This window comes from Parus major, chromosome Z, assembly GCF_001522545.3.
Source record: "Parus major isolate Abel chromosome Z, Parus_major1.1, whole genome shotgun sequence".
NCBI classification, from domain to species: Eukaryota; Metazoa; Chordata; class Aves; order Passeriformes; family Paridae; genus Parus; species Parus major.
In genome coordinates, this window is record NC_031799.1 from 46,191,265 (window position 1) to 46,205,709 (window position 14,445).

Below are 14,445 nucleotides of genomic sequence, written 5' to 3' on the forward strand. Positions count from 1 at the left end.
TAAATTGTGGCTGTTGCCTAGTTTTCAAACATCCCAGGTTCCAAAATGTGGCCTCCCAGCTTGATATCATTGCCCATCTTACAGAGTGTTCATGGTTTCTGGTTTTTAAGTATGACATTAAGTGTAACATACAAGTTATACACTTCTGGTTTTACACTAACATCTCTTACACAAAATGCTGCCTCCTAGAAAAATTAACGAAGCTTTCAGCAGAAAGCCTGTGTGCTTTCTTATGAGTATTTTTCACAGACCACCTTAAAGCCTCTTCTAAATACTGGTCACTTCAGGACAGGTATCTAAATAGTGAGCACTGAAGCAAATGAACTATCTTCTCTGTGGGTAAATTATATGTCGTAAAAGATGGATTAGAACCATGGAAAGCTTAATAAATCATTAGCTAGCAGAATTTTACCTTAAGTTTTCCAGCTCTGCTTCTCATTCTCCGGCAGAATTGTCCTAAACTTACTGATTTGTGATACTGATGGCCTGAATGCTCTCTCAACTTTGGGTTGAAGAGAAAACCCCTAGAGCTAGAAGGAGCTGCTGAAGAAGAGATCAGTCTCGCATGCTTCTCTGCAGGATATGCCTTGGGGGAATAGAGAAATGCAACTGAGAAACGGTATGTTAGAAATAAGTGCTCAAAACCTAATTTTCTTTCCCACGTACACAGAGGGGAGACTGAGTGGAACTGCGTGCTTGCAAATAGCACAGATGCACAGAGCAAGAGGCATGCCAATATTGGGCAAGGACCAGGGAACACAATACATAGCCAGCTGCTTTCTTTGTCAGTTTTCAGCTGGCATCCAAAGTCAGAGATTGGAACTTATTAAACATCCAGATCTACACAGACCACATGCAGAAATGTCACAACAAGTTAAATTAAATGCGCAAATTAAACGCAAGAGAAGACATACATCCACTCAGAGGAGTTTTTGTCCAACTTTCGTTCATTAGGAGTTCTGCTTCATCTTGGCATAGGTGTCCCAGGCAACAGAACTCCTTCTGCTTTGAGTGAAGAGACTTCTCTATTTGGACTCAGTAGCATACAACTTCCTTGTCTTATTTGTATCTTATGATACTTATTTGTATTGTGAGCACTTGGTCTCTGAGTATGGACTTTCTGTTACCTCATACCCCACTCTTCACTGATTGTTTGGATGTTGTATTTTGCTTAGTCCAGCTATCCATGGTTTTTAAAGTGCTTTTATCTTGAGATCTCCCTTTATTTTGCTCAGAGCATCCTCCGGTGTGTGTATTAGCAGTATAATGTACTGATGGCAATGCAGTACTGTGGATTCAAATATGGCACAAACCAAACCAGGAGTCAGGCCATTTACTCATTTATTTACTCATTTTCTCCTTTTTCTGTTTTCTCTAAAGCATTCTTTGCGACCTAACATCAATCTATCTTGCTAACATGAGATTGCCCACTCATATCTCATTTTCACTTATCTAACACTTCACATTCTTTCATGCTAATATCCAAAGCATCTCTCAGAATTTGCACAGAGACATCAGAGTTGAGTTTTCATATTAGTATTCAAAACAGATCTGAGAGAGTTGGTGTTCCCAGAACGAACCAGCAAGATTTTGTCTATTGAAACCAGCTGAGTATCAGTAAGAGGAGAAATTAATTCAGGGTTGCTCAGCACTGGGCAGAATCAGCCTTCTAAGGTGGAAATTCTGACTTAACTGTTTTAACGACTGCTTCCTCTCCCCGATGTCATTGCAGTGTTGGCTGAAGTAGGGCAGTGCAAAATAATTGCAGTTTACGTTTGATCACACTTTTTGCAAAATTTTGCCATTGTTTATTTAGATGATGGTCAGTTTCCCCACCACCTTTGCTATGAATTTGCTAAGGCAATTTGTGTCGCAAGGACCTGCGTGATTAGGCACACTTGAAAGTATGTTTCCAGTCTGAACATCAAGTGTCATAAATGAGATCCAGCGGAAACTAAGAATAGTTACTGCCTATTGTAAATTAAGTGTATTCTAGATGACACATGAAATCTGGCCAATTGTTTGGTTTCTTACAGTGTGGTTCCTCTAGCTAAAGGAAGACATTTCATCTGAAATATTTTAATGTGACCTTTGAATCTTAATAGTTAGTGCTTTATAGGAAGCAATTTCTGTGTTCTGTATATAAATGGGTTTTTATCAACTATATAAGAAATTTCAGAAATACATTTTTTGTGTTTTCATAACATTGTCAAACATTAAAATCATTCTTTTGCATCTGCCTGAAAGTAAATTGTCAATATAAGCTAGTAGGAGCATGGTGGTGGTAGGAGTTTATTTCCCCTTAACTGCATGTGATGACAATGGAATTATCTCTGTCCTTGGATCAAATAGTACAAATTCTCCCCTCCATGGGGTTACTAGTACCTTGGGTTGACTCTCATTTTCTTCTCTGGCCCTTAGGCTGCTTGCCATCTAAAGAGAAAACAGATGTAAAAAAAAGCCATAAAGCTAGCAGTGTTCAAGTGCTAGTTCTGTATAGGCAAGGCAATGGGTCTGCTGTCTGATTTTAAATGCCACCGCTCCTCAGCCATATGCATTGGATTTCTGCAAGGATGAGTGTTAAGAAGCCAAACAAAACCATGGACCCAGGCTGACATGGAGTGGGGTAGGGGTAAGTGTCCCTGGTGCATCCATGGCAGGCATGTTTGTCTCTGCTTTCCCCAGGCAGCTTGCTCTTGAGCTGGACCTGTGTCTTTTCTCCCAGCCCACAGTACATCTGTTTTCCTACCTGTCAATCATCAGCACCATGGAGAGAAAAAGGTGCTGATGCTGGCACTTTCCCCACCTGGGAGATCAAACTCTCATATTCTAGATTGCCACTTAGATCTTCAAGTAAAAATGGTAGAAATCATGCGGGAGGCTGCTACCTGAAAGGAGTGGCAGCAAAAGCTACCTAGTTCGGCGGTAGGAAGTAGGGTATTTCTAATAATTTATAATAAAACAGGGTGTTTCTAATAAAACATGACCCCTGCTGATGGTGTCAGCTAAACCCTAGATGTTTTGTCCCCTTGGTCCTTATTTGCCTAGAGCTCTAGGTGTGAACAGGGCTTCTCACAGCCTACTCTCAATCTGAACTAACAATAACAAGAGCAGTGCCAAATCCAGTGGCAGTCATCTGTGTACCTTTCTGGGATGCAGCCTGGCACCTTTAGTTGCAAGATCATGGTTTTCAGCTCCTAAGGACCACCTCTCCTTTCACTGCATCTTCTTGGACTTTCTCCAGCACAGAAACACTGTTTGTAAGTGTTTCTTCCAAAAAGCATTAAAGATGCTTACAAATACATAGTAAGAGACTGGAATGTAGAGACATTGGTCCTCTGGGGACATTTCCACAAAGAAAAAGAGTGTTCTATCTTTTGTTCATACAGTATTTTAAAGTATTTCTGCCTCTTTCTCCTGTGAGTTTAGGGAAAAAAAATAAAAAAATTATTTACTTCAGTGAGTGTTGGTTTAGGATTGATTGAAATCTGATAAAAAATAATAAAAATAAAATGACTAGGTATATCATCTCTTCCCTAGGAGTGATGGCACACCAGGGCACTTAGAAGACACAAATGTCTTCAGAGGTTCCCTCTCTGGCACTTGGTACTTTGGCCTGCCTTTCCCATCTTGAAATCTTCACTTTCTTCTATAAGAGCTCTGAGCATTTCCATTTTCTTCCTGAGATTTACAGAACATGAGACTTATTTTCTGTGTAAGTAGGCAATGAAGTTAATGCTATTTCTACACCTTTTTCCAGGCAAGGGGGGGGGGGGGGGTGGGGGGGTGATGACTTCCTTTTCTAAAACACTTTGTTTTTCCTGTTTTACCTGAAGCTTTGAAAGACTTTGACCACAAGATTTCAAGCCTGTGGACCCTTAGACACAATAAACCTGGGTGAATTTGGAGGAGATGTTGCCTGTTGTAGCAAAGAAAAAACAACAACAACAACAAAAAAGACAAAACCTTGGGACTCATGTTCTAAGAGTAATTTTTCATAATTATTAATGGCAAGTGGGTGCATATTATGTAATAGTGTAATAGCAAACTCTGTTTCTTTAAGTGCCAAGGTATTTTATTAAAGTTCAGCAGAGGAGTCCACAATTGAAAAATAATCTTGTCACATTATTCAGATGCTGGCATTTGCACACAATTGAGCAAATTGTGCTTTTTGTACCACACAGCGCTGCTGGCTTCTTGTCCAAAGAATGAACCACAATTACACCGCGTCTGAAATTACCATGTATAGCTCCATGCCTAGAACTTTACATCCTCTTCAGACAACTTCCCAAGGAAGGCCTGGGAAAAGACCAAAGCCTCTAGGAAGGTTACACTTTTTTTTTTGGCACAGCTTTCCCGAGTGGGACGAGGCTGGTGAAAACCCCGTGGGCATCCATATATGAATGCCACTCCCTCTGCCATGTTTCGGAGGGGACTTGCCGGAGCCCTGGCCCTCCTTCCCCCGGGGTGGGCAGCCTGCAGGCGGGAGGGCAGGCGGCAGGGTCCAGGACGGCGAGCCCGGAGGCTGGGATGGATGATGTGTGAATGGATGCTCCGCGGTCGCCGCGCCGGACGAGCTCTGCCGAACACCTGTCCTCAGGCCGCAGCCCGAGAGGCTGAACTGGGCTCCCGCCCGCCTGGAGGGTCGGGAGAAAAAACGAAAAGCTCGTTCACAGAATTACAGACTATTCTGGGTTGGGAAGGGAGCCACAACCATCACTGAGTCTGACTGGTCCCACCCGCCCTGCCCCAGATGGGTTTGCTCCGAGATGCCAAACTTCCTCTCTGACGGTGCTCGCTCTTTGTCCCCCAAAAGAGCTAAGAAACAACCGAGGGTTTTTTTGTTGGTTTTTTTTGGTTGGTTGGTTTTGGGTTTTTTTTTTGTTTTGTTTTGGGTTTGTTGGTTAGTTTGTTGGTTGATTGGTTGGTTGGTTTTGGTTTGGTTTGGTTTTTTCTTTGTTTTTTTTTTTTTTTTTTGAGAGGAGAGTGATTCTTCATCCCTGCTTCTATTTTAAAGATATGGGTCTGGCTCTGCTTCGGGACCTGTGCCCTAACCAGAGGAAAACCCTCCCACTTTTAAAAATAGCTCATAAAGTTACACACAAAGGAACAGAGATCAGGTGAGCTTTCTTTTTGCTCTTTAAGTGTTGTTTTCAATAAGGAAATAAACGATTTGTGTATATTTAATTTGTTTGTGTGTGTGCTTAAATAATGAATATATGCAAAAAGTCCTGTTATCCGACTGGCATCATTATGTTGTGTGTAACCGTATTTATTTATGCAGACACACACACAAAAATTGAAAGCAACGAAAAAAGCTGAAATAAATAACACCACCTAAGTATTGCTGCATACAGAATCATTAAATAGTCAAACACGAGAAGTGACATATTTTTAAGCCGATGTTTTTCAAGTTTTATTACTGAATAGTAGCAGATATTTCATCATGCATAAGTGGTATGAGCATTGAGTAGATGATAGAAATTACATAGGAAAAACAGAAAACAAAAACCGAACGTTTGCAACGATCCAGATTTATAACCAATGCAATGCATTTATAACAGCAAATGCAGTCATTTGCTGTTGTTTCCAAATATCTGGTTTAGAGACCCAGAAAGATGTCTAAAAAGAAGAAGCTTGTTTTCCATATCTTCAGAGCAAATGGGGTCTCCAAATGCAGAAAAAGATGCAGTAACTAATTGATAGCCAGTTGTTTTCTCACACAAATTTCTGTGAATACAGCTACACAAAATGTTTGTAGTTCCCAAACTGTAATGTTGATCAGCATTAAATTTTTTGCCATTCATTCACTGTTATATCTCAGTATTAAAACTGTATGTTGAGTGGGCTGGTGAGGGGAGAAGATTTGGGGATTAATTAAATTTGTCAATGATACAGCTAAACTGTTTCGCAACTGTTTCAGAGTACGACAATATGGAAAGATCTCAAGGAATAACTAAAATACAAAGCCTTGCAGAGCAGTGAGCAAGCCAGTAAGGGAAGTATAGCATTCTCACTTCTCTAAGCAGCTTTACTGTAAGAAGAAAAAAGGAAAAAAATGGGGGGGGGAGGGGGGAGGAAGACGAACATTTAATATTTTTTTCCCCCTAGAGCACAAAAGAACCGTCTACTGGTAGTGCTCTGCCCATTGGAGAGCATGAGAGGGAGAAGCAGGAGCGCTAATATTGATTGAGTTTTGGATTTTTTTTCCTCTTTTTCTTAGGAAATTGAGCAGCAGAAGCCGGAGCCGGAATGCCCAGGACGCGCTGGACACAACTGTCAGTCGGATATCGGGAGCGCCGCCAACCGTGGTGACTCAGAGGCAGGATACTCAAGGGGGCGGGGGGCTGCAGGGGACGAGGGGACAAGAACTCAGCGGGACGGCCGGGGCGGGTCAGCGCTCAGCCTTCTCGGCGGCCCCCGCGGCTCCTGGAAGGGGCGGCGGGTCGCGCAGGTATCGCCCCACCGCTCCGTGCGGGCCCCCCGCCGCCACGTCGAGGGGCAGGCGGCCGCGGCCGTCGGGCAGGTGGAGGTGCGCCCCGGCCCGGTGCAGCACAGCCAGGGTCTCCAGAAAGCCGGCGCGGGCCGCGTCGTGAACCGGGAGGCAGCCGGTGCGAGGGTCGGGGCGATTGGGGTCGGCTCCGCGCCGCAGCAGCAGCTCGGCCACCCGCGGGCTGCCCAGCATCATCACCTGCGGGGAGAGACAGCGTCAGCGGCCGCCCCGAGCACGGCCGGGAGCCACCTCCGCGGAGAGCCTGGAGAGCAGCCGGGGCTGGCGGCGGCCGGACCGGCGTCTCTTTTGGGGCGTAATTCTGCCACGTCGGCCACTTGTAGTCGTGACCTGCATGTATTGTGACAACCGTTTGCGGTCTTCCGTATGGGTCCCTTGCAAGTCGAGATAGCCTATAATTAGATGATAAATTAAAAGTATTAACTAGTGGTTTCCAGACTAGGTATAATACATGTGTATGTTCTGCTTCACGTTGATACCATTGATATACGCCATGGTATAAATGGTACTTGCGGTGTGTGTGTAAGTATATTTATGTGCACACAGACGTTTATACACAGATACAAACACAGTTATGTGTGTGTGTGTACAGATATATACACACAATATAGATATCGTTTATGTAATGTACCCTTTATTATATAATAAATAGTGCAGGTATGTATATTATAAATACATTTATACATGTACATATATTACAAATATATTAACTATATTTATACACAAAAGAATTTGTAAATATTTCTACTGCATATACACACATTGTGTTTTTTGACAGCCCTGAGGGACCTTTCATTGAGGCTGCTGTCACTTTGAATGCATTACCGATTTATCAACGGTCAGCGATGGGGCAATGCAGCTGGCTGTGGCTCTTTTGGCATTCCGTGTGGATATTTCCGACTTTTCCCCTCCTGACGTAGGGATGAAGACGGTTCTTTCTTTTTTTTCTCTTTTAGCTCTGTCTTATTCTCAGAGGTGTGAAAGCAGCTGCTGAGCACTCATGAGCGATGCACAAAACTTAACTGATGTAAAATTCCGAATGCTATTTTGTGACTAAATGGCAAATTCCTAATGACATTCTGCTTATCTGCCAGCTGCAGAAACTTTCAGCGATGTTTCATCATACACAACTGAGCAAAACCCACCCAACAATAAACCCAAATCAACCAAAAACCAAAATAAATTTGCACATGGGGTTTTACTTCCCTGTCTTGGTCATTTTCAGTGGAATTTTAACTGCCATAAATTGTGACTTAACACTTCGAAAAAGATCTTAGGACTGGGTTTTCCTATCAATTTATTTATGGGGACTTTGATTTGTGCACTTCAAATAATTTGGTTTATTTGTAGTAGAAGTGTGAAAATACTTATAAAGGTCATAATATATAAATTCCTGATATTCATCTTTTCCAGAAAGAAAAAGAAGGTCCACATATTCAAGTGTCAGCCATTTTACAAGCTGCTGACAAGGGAAAGAGAACTTAGTCTGAGATGAGGAAAGAGATAATTTATAAGAGTTTGGAGATTTTTTCCATCTGTAATTTGAACATAAAACTGAAATAAAACGAATAAATTTCTGACAACCTTTCTCTGAAATATACTTCAGATAAATATTTCTTTTTTTATGTAAAGTGCAAGGACCAAAATGGCTGTTCAGCTTAGCTGATGAATCATTAAATATATCTCTTGAAATGGCAGCTCGAAAAATCTTCATGAGATACACCACTCTAGTTTAAATCACAGTTTATTTATGGTTCAATGAATATTTTAAAAGTGTCTACCTAAGTATGTCGATTAATATAACACACTTTGAACTCTCAAACTGCCTGGAAAGTAACTCTACGTACTGGTACTTCTAACATCTATCAATAAGTGCTGCCACTATTAATGGAAACAGAATATTAAAATTACTACTACTAAAAGAAGAAAAGAGGTGGCTACTAATATATACCTAATTTCAAGTTACAATTTTTACTAGCACGGTTTCTAGGTTCTTTGCTCATGAATATACAAGAAAGGGACCCCACTTCGATTTCGTTAGGGAAAAAATACCTGTTTGTGCCATATTTAAAAAATTAATAAATTTGCTCGAAGTACAGATAATTCCCCAAACCTATCTGGGTCGTTATCTGGAAGCGGATTTTGCAGTCACACTTCTCATTTTGAGTATCTCCTAGAAAAATTCGTTTTCTGACATCGGCTTCCCACTAAATTCCATCTTGGATTTTCAGGACTTATTGAACAATAAAAGGTCCTTTTGAATTCAGACAGCTGCGGCTGGAATATGATTCCGATCATAACAATAAAAAAATCATTCTAAACAGGAAATATCCATCCTTCCCCGCCGGCGTGGTAGAGCACAGCTTCGCCCCTGCCCCCGGCCCCCCCCCCCAGCTGCCCCCTCTCCCTTTGCGCTCCGTACCTGGAGCGGGGTTCTCCCGAAGGCGTTGGTCCCGTTGGGATCCACGCCTGAGTCCAGCAGCTTCTTCACCTCTTCGTGGTCCCCGCGGGCGGCGGCGCTGCACAGGCGGTCGACGTCGCCTCGGGGGGGTCCCTCCATCGCCCCCCACCGACCTGAGCCACACGGCTGCCGCTGGCTTTCCCTATTCCCTAACTGCGATCTCGTCTGACGCAGTTCTTTTTTTCCCTGGGACAGCGGCCGCCCCCCCCTGGCCGGCCCCCTTGTACCCTCCCCGCCCCGCGCACTGCTCCAGAGGGACAGGCGCTGCGGCATCCGCCCTCCCCCGGCTCCCTGCGGCTGCGGTAAAACCCGCGCAGCCTCCCGGGGCGGGCGGGGGCACCGGCAGAGCGGCGAAGGACCGGGGGATGCCAGCCAGGCCCTCAAGCACGGCATGTCGGAGGGCAGACTGGTTTCGCCGCCACCTCAAGTGCGGGCTTTCGCGGCGTTTTCCTCTCACCGGGGAGAAGGGATGGGGGCGGCAGCCTTGTGCCCCGAACCTCTCCCCATACCCGGGCGGGTTGCGAAGACAGGGGAGCGGGGCGCAGACCCACGGACAAACAGCTTCCACGGCTGCTGCCTCGGCCGGGGCAGGTGGGACGCGCCACGCGAGTATCTAACGCGGGGGCTCGACGATAGGACGAAGGGGCGACGGACCTGAACTTTCCCAGGATAGAGAGGGACTTTCTGTGCGAGTGATGGCTCTCATTTCGGCCTCCGAAAGGGGTCCTGCCCAGCCTCCGAGCTGTGGGTCGGGGGTCCATCCCTCCACCCGGCGTCTGCCGGGAGTTGGAGACTCGATGAGGAAGGGAGCCGTGCCCGCAGCAAGTCTGCGACCAACCTAATGGCACCGGATAGAAGAGGATCGCTTCAGCCTGGTCCTGCCACAGCCTCCCGGGAACAAAAAAACGGCGGCTAGAGACCGCCAGGGTAAGGTGCAGCTCCAGCCGCGCAGCCGGAGGCTAGACGGAAGAATATCGCCTTGCAGCGGCACGCTCCTCAAAATACAGGCATCTGGCTTTTCCTCCACTTAAATTTCCGCTAAGGGTCGGTCTCCCCGAGAAGGCGTGCAGGTCCCGAGCATGCCTGTGACACACACACACCCCCGCCCCAAGCCCCCCGCGGCCGTCGAGGCGGAGCGGGTGGTCGGCACCCACGACGGTCGGGGCCGTGAAGTTTTTATTCTGCCACCTCGAAGATCCGGGCAGACCTTTGTAAGAGGCGAGGGGAAGGGCAGACCTTTGTAAGAGGCAAGGGGAATAAGAGTGCTTTTCAGGGTTCTGTTTTCCTTTTTTTTTTCTGTTTTTTCCCCCTCCCCCCCCCTACGCCCCTCCCACCCCTCACAATGTCAGTTCCCTAATCTCCTCTTCTTTAAGTTGCAGAACACCGGTGCGACGCCACAGGAGAAGTATCCGCTGTGCAGACGCAAGCCCCGAAGAGCTCTGCATAGCTAAAAGAAACACCCGGTGATTTTATGCCTACATTTACTATTAGCCAAAAGCAGAAACATCCTCGGATGAGAAAAAAATAAACACAGATTTATCCCTGAATAGACATGTCAGAGGTTCACTAAAATACCTTCATTTAGAGGCTTTTTTACAGCCTCCCTTGCAAAGTTTCTGGGGCAAGTGAGGGTCCAACATTTGAGGCGAGACCCTTGCTTGCCGGGACTAGTGGTGAAGTCCCACCACACCATGGCTTTTCTACAGTGCGTGGTGAAAAGGGGCCCTCGGGACAGACAGACAATTTAAAACATATAAACATGTAAACAAACAAACAAACAAACAAACAAAGTTTAAAAGAGTGGATTTTTAAAAGTCTGTTAAGTCTAAGAAATTAAGACTACCCCGTGCCCAAAAGATAAAGTATCTTCCAGTTTTCCTTCTGCTCTCTGACATTAATGATGGCCACACAGAGATAAATTCAAGGAGAAAGCATCATTGGTTATGTCTTTTAGGTGTCTTAAAATTTCAAATAATGATGATGGCAGGGTTGCAGGTTATTGCTGCCTAGCCTTGCTTTCTGCAAAATAGTATTGGTCATGGATTTTATGCATCTGTATGTATACATATAAGAATACACATCATTTTGTAATATATATATAACAGGTTGGACTCAATGACCTTAAAGATCTTTTCCAACCTAGTTAATTCTGTGGAGAAAAATAAAAATGCACATTCATATGTCAATATATTTTCAAGAGAAGATGTTACTTCAAATCAGAGGGCCTGTCTGTATTTCCATCTCCATCTCTATCTCCACTAAATTATGTTAAAAGCTAATAGTGTAAAACAACAAATACTGTTTTGTCCCAACGTTACTGACCCTCCAAATCACATATCAAACTACTAGAACATTTTTAAGTCACAGCATTTTAAGTTACATTATTGAAATAATGTGATTTCTTCCCCCTCTAAAAGCAAATCTTATATTATACAATTCTAGTATACCTCAAATTAATCAAAACATAACAACACAGAGTCATATCTGAAGTTAGGGTAACAATAACACAGCCTAAGCTAGTGTTACTTGAAAAAGAACCTTGTATTGCACTTGTATGTCGGGGGGAGGGAGGTGAATCACTTTTTCCCCCAAGCAAACCTAGCTGCAAAGATATTTTCACAAGAGTAAAAAAAAAAATAAAAAAGGAATCATGTTAAGCAATGTCCCTATCCTACATTTCTGCTCTTATTTAATTTTAGAATCGTTACTCAGCCATACAGATCTTTGACATTGAAAACAGATCCATTTTAAAGGACGGAAGACGTAGCCCTCAGCTAACAAGTGCAGCCATCTTACAGTACCCTGTTTAAGGTTTAGCAAGTTTTACCCTTTCAACAGCAACAGCAACAAAATTCAAGACATTTACATTTCATCTAACAAGTATTTGGATATTAGATTCAGGGGTTAATTAAATATTATAAAGAGACAAACTATAAAGAACATAATATTGTGATTTCCTGGCTTGTAAACTGGCTAAAAGGGCACAAGCCAGGCAGGGGTAGGCGGTGCAATGGTTGCATGGAAGTAACTTGTTCTATATCCAAGGCGAGGGGGAAACAGTTTTGCCGAGTTACACTAAAAATGAAGCAATACCCGTGTATAGAAATAATTTAACATTATTGTTCTTCTCTTCACTTTAAAATGTCAGAATATTTGTAAAGATATCTATCCTGATTGCACATATTGGTTAAGAAGGGGAAAATCTATCACCTTAATTTTAGTCATTCTGAAGCTGTGCCCTGAGAAACCTTGAGGTTTCTATTGAACTTAAAAATGATCGAAAAATTGTAACAGACAAGCAAAGCCAAAACCAAACCACACACAAAAACTCAAACATAACTCAAAGAAACTGCATAATAACGAGTAAATACTTCACTCAAATAAGAGTGTATCCTACAATCAGAGATTATGTAAGGTTGAAAAGGACTTCAGAGATATTACTGCCAATCCCACCCCACCACCCTTCCTCATCCAGCCTGGTCTCAGACAGTTCTAGAGATGGGGTAGCCACAACTCCATTGTATGTTATTCTAGACAATTATAATTATCCATTAACAGACAGTTAAAATTATCCATTATTAGGTAATGTAATTTTTGTAGGGTTTTTCGGTTTTGTTTTCTGGGGGTTTTTTTTGGTGGGTTTTTAAATTTAAATTTACTAAACACACATGTCTTACTCCATCTCAGGCCCTTCAAAATGAGATTTGTAGTCTAGAGATAACTGGCATTTTAGAAAACTCCTTCTCCCTGATTAAAAGCTCAGGGGAAGGGGATAAAAAAAAGCAGCAGCATTTACAGCAAGTGTGGAAATAGAGTGAGAAAATAATAGCCACACTTTCAGATCCATGAGGGAGTTTTGTTCTTGTTACAGAGAATTTACTATGAGGTGATTAGAACCCTCATATTTATGCTTGTATTTTAGATTCTTGCTTTTCAGATCGGACAGAGGATATAGTTTCTTCTCCCCCCATTCAGTGTAGAATGCAGAAACGAGGCCTACTACAAATGCAACAATAAATAAACAAACAAATAAATAAATAAATAAAAGGCATTTGAATTTAACAAGGAAAACTGTCTGTATTTTCTGATTTGTGTATAAGTTTTTATATGTGTGTATGTCACTATGTATGCCCCCACACTTTTTATTCAAATAGCACTGGAAGAAATCGAAACAGAATGGAGCTGGGAAACTCTGAATTACTACTTTATCTCCACACCCTGAGTTCCACAGCTTGAAAGGTTAAAAATTTTATACATCTATTTATATATGTATAAAATAAATTGTCTCTATTTTTGAAGTCATTTTGAGGCAAATATTTTTACTTCTCTTCCACCTCTCTTCTTTTTTAGTCAGTGCTCTTTATTAGAGGAGGTGGTGGAATGGTCTAACAGCATGATCTAATAGCAAAATCCTCCAAGAGGATTTTGCAGAACAATCAAATTCTCATCAGAATTAATATTAATTTTAGCTTCACAGTAAGTCCAATTATAATTATTATATTCTATGTGTGATAATCAGTGTCATGGTCCACAACAATCCGATTTTGCACTCTGCAATAAGGTAAAAGTCTCTAAAACTGCCCGAGCCTCGCATGTCTCTCAAGGTCCTTCATACGAGTGTATTTTTATTAACACTTTCTGACCCTGATCGGCCGCTTTCACCCTTATTTCTCCTATTTTCTTAATGGTAAGGGAAGGAGAAGTAGGCCACTGTATTTCACTGTCGTTTACAAGAGTGGAAAGTAATACACGATCGGAAAACAGTGGCCATTTTCTCTCTTCAGAGCAATAACTATGCTTTTTTTTTTGCGAGAAACTGTCTGGAAATGATGGTAAGGAGTGGTGGGTTTATATTTTCGTAATAAACTATACAGAAAACTTCTCAAAAAGTGAAAGGCAATGCAGAAATAATAATTGCAGTAAGTTTTCAAGAACCGGACATTTTCTACTGCGAACACACACACACAAAAAAAAAACCAAAAAAAAAGCAAAAAAACAACCCAACCAAACAACGCCAAACAGAAACACGCAGCCTGTAGAAATCTGTGTTCCCGGTGCCATCTGAGCATGTGGCGCGGAGGGGTCCCTACGGAGCTACCACAGGCGCCGGGCCGCCGCCTCCCGCTCCCGCCGCCCCCGAGCAGCCCCGCTCCCGGAGTCCTACCTGGGCCGGGGGCTCCCGCGGCGCCTCCGCCGCAGGACCAGCTGCAGGGCGAGGCGCCGCGGCCAGCGCAACCCCAGAGCCCCGAAAACGCGGCGGAGGATGCGCCAGCCCAGCGCCCAGGCCCGGGGCAGGCTGCGAGGGCGCCGAAAGTGGATAGTGCACCTTATCCGGGGGGGCATGGGTGCGGAGAAGCCGCGGGCGCGTCGCTGTACAAATACCTCCCCAGCAGGGCCCCGCCGGTGAATCGGCCCTCTCACCCTCCATTCATTGGAGAGGATTTTCTTTTTTTTTTCTTTTTTTTTTTTTTTT

General features: G+C 43.5%; 1 protein-coding gene across 3 annotated transcripts; it reads right to left on the reverse strand.

The window, feature by feature from the left end:
- Window positions 1-6,225: 6,225 nt before the first annotated feature.
- Window positions 6,226-14,403, reverse strand: LOC107198353 (cyclin-dependent kinase 4 inhibitor B). 3 transcript variants are annotated; one of them, XM_033511321.1, is made up of 2 exons: window positions 14,137-14,403; window positions 6,226-6,691 (listed from the first exon to the last, which is right to left on the reverse strand). In XM_033511321.1, exons 1-2 carry the CDS (start codon window positions 14,398-14,400, stop codon window positions 6,395-6,397), a joined length of 561 nt encoding a protein of 186 aa, XP_033367212.1. In that variant the 5' UTR covers window positions 14,401-14,403; the 3' UTR covers window positions 6,226-6,394. The 3 variants fall into 3 exon arrangements, with proteins under 3 accessions (XP_033367212.1, XP_015470793.1, XP_015470794.1); XM_015615307.2 differs by lacking the exon at window positions 14,137-14,403 and adding an exon at window positions 8,934-9,159; XM_015615308.2 differs by lacking the exon at window positions 14,137-14,403 and adding an exon at window positions 8,934-9,159 and having other exon boundaries at window positions 6,599-6,903.
- Between the last annotated feature and the right edge of the window lie 42 nt (window positions 14,404-14,445).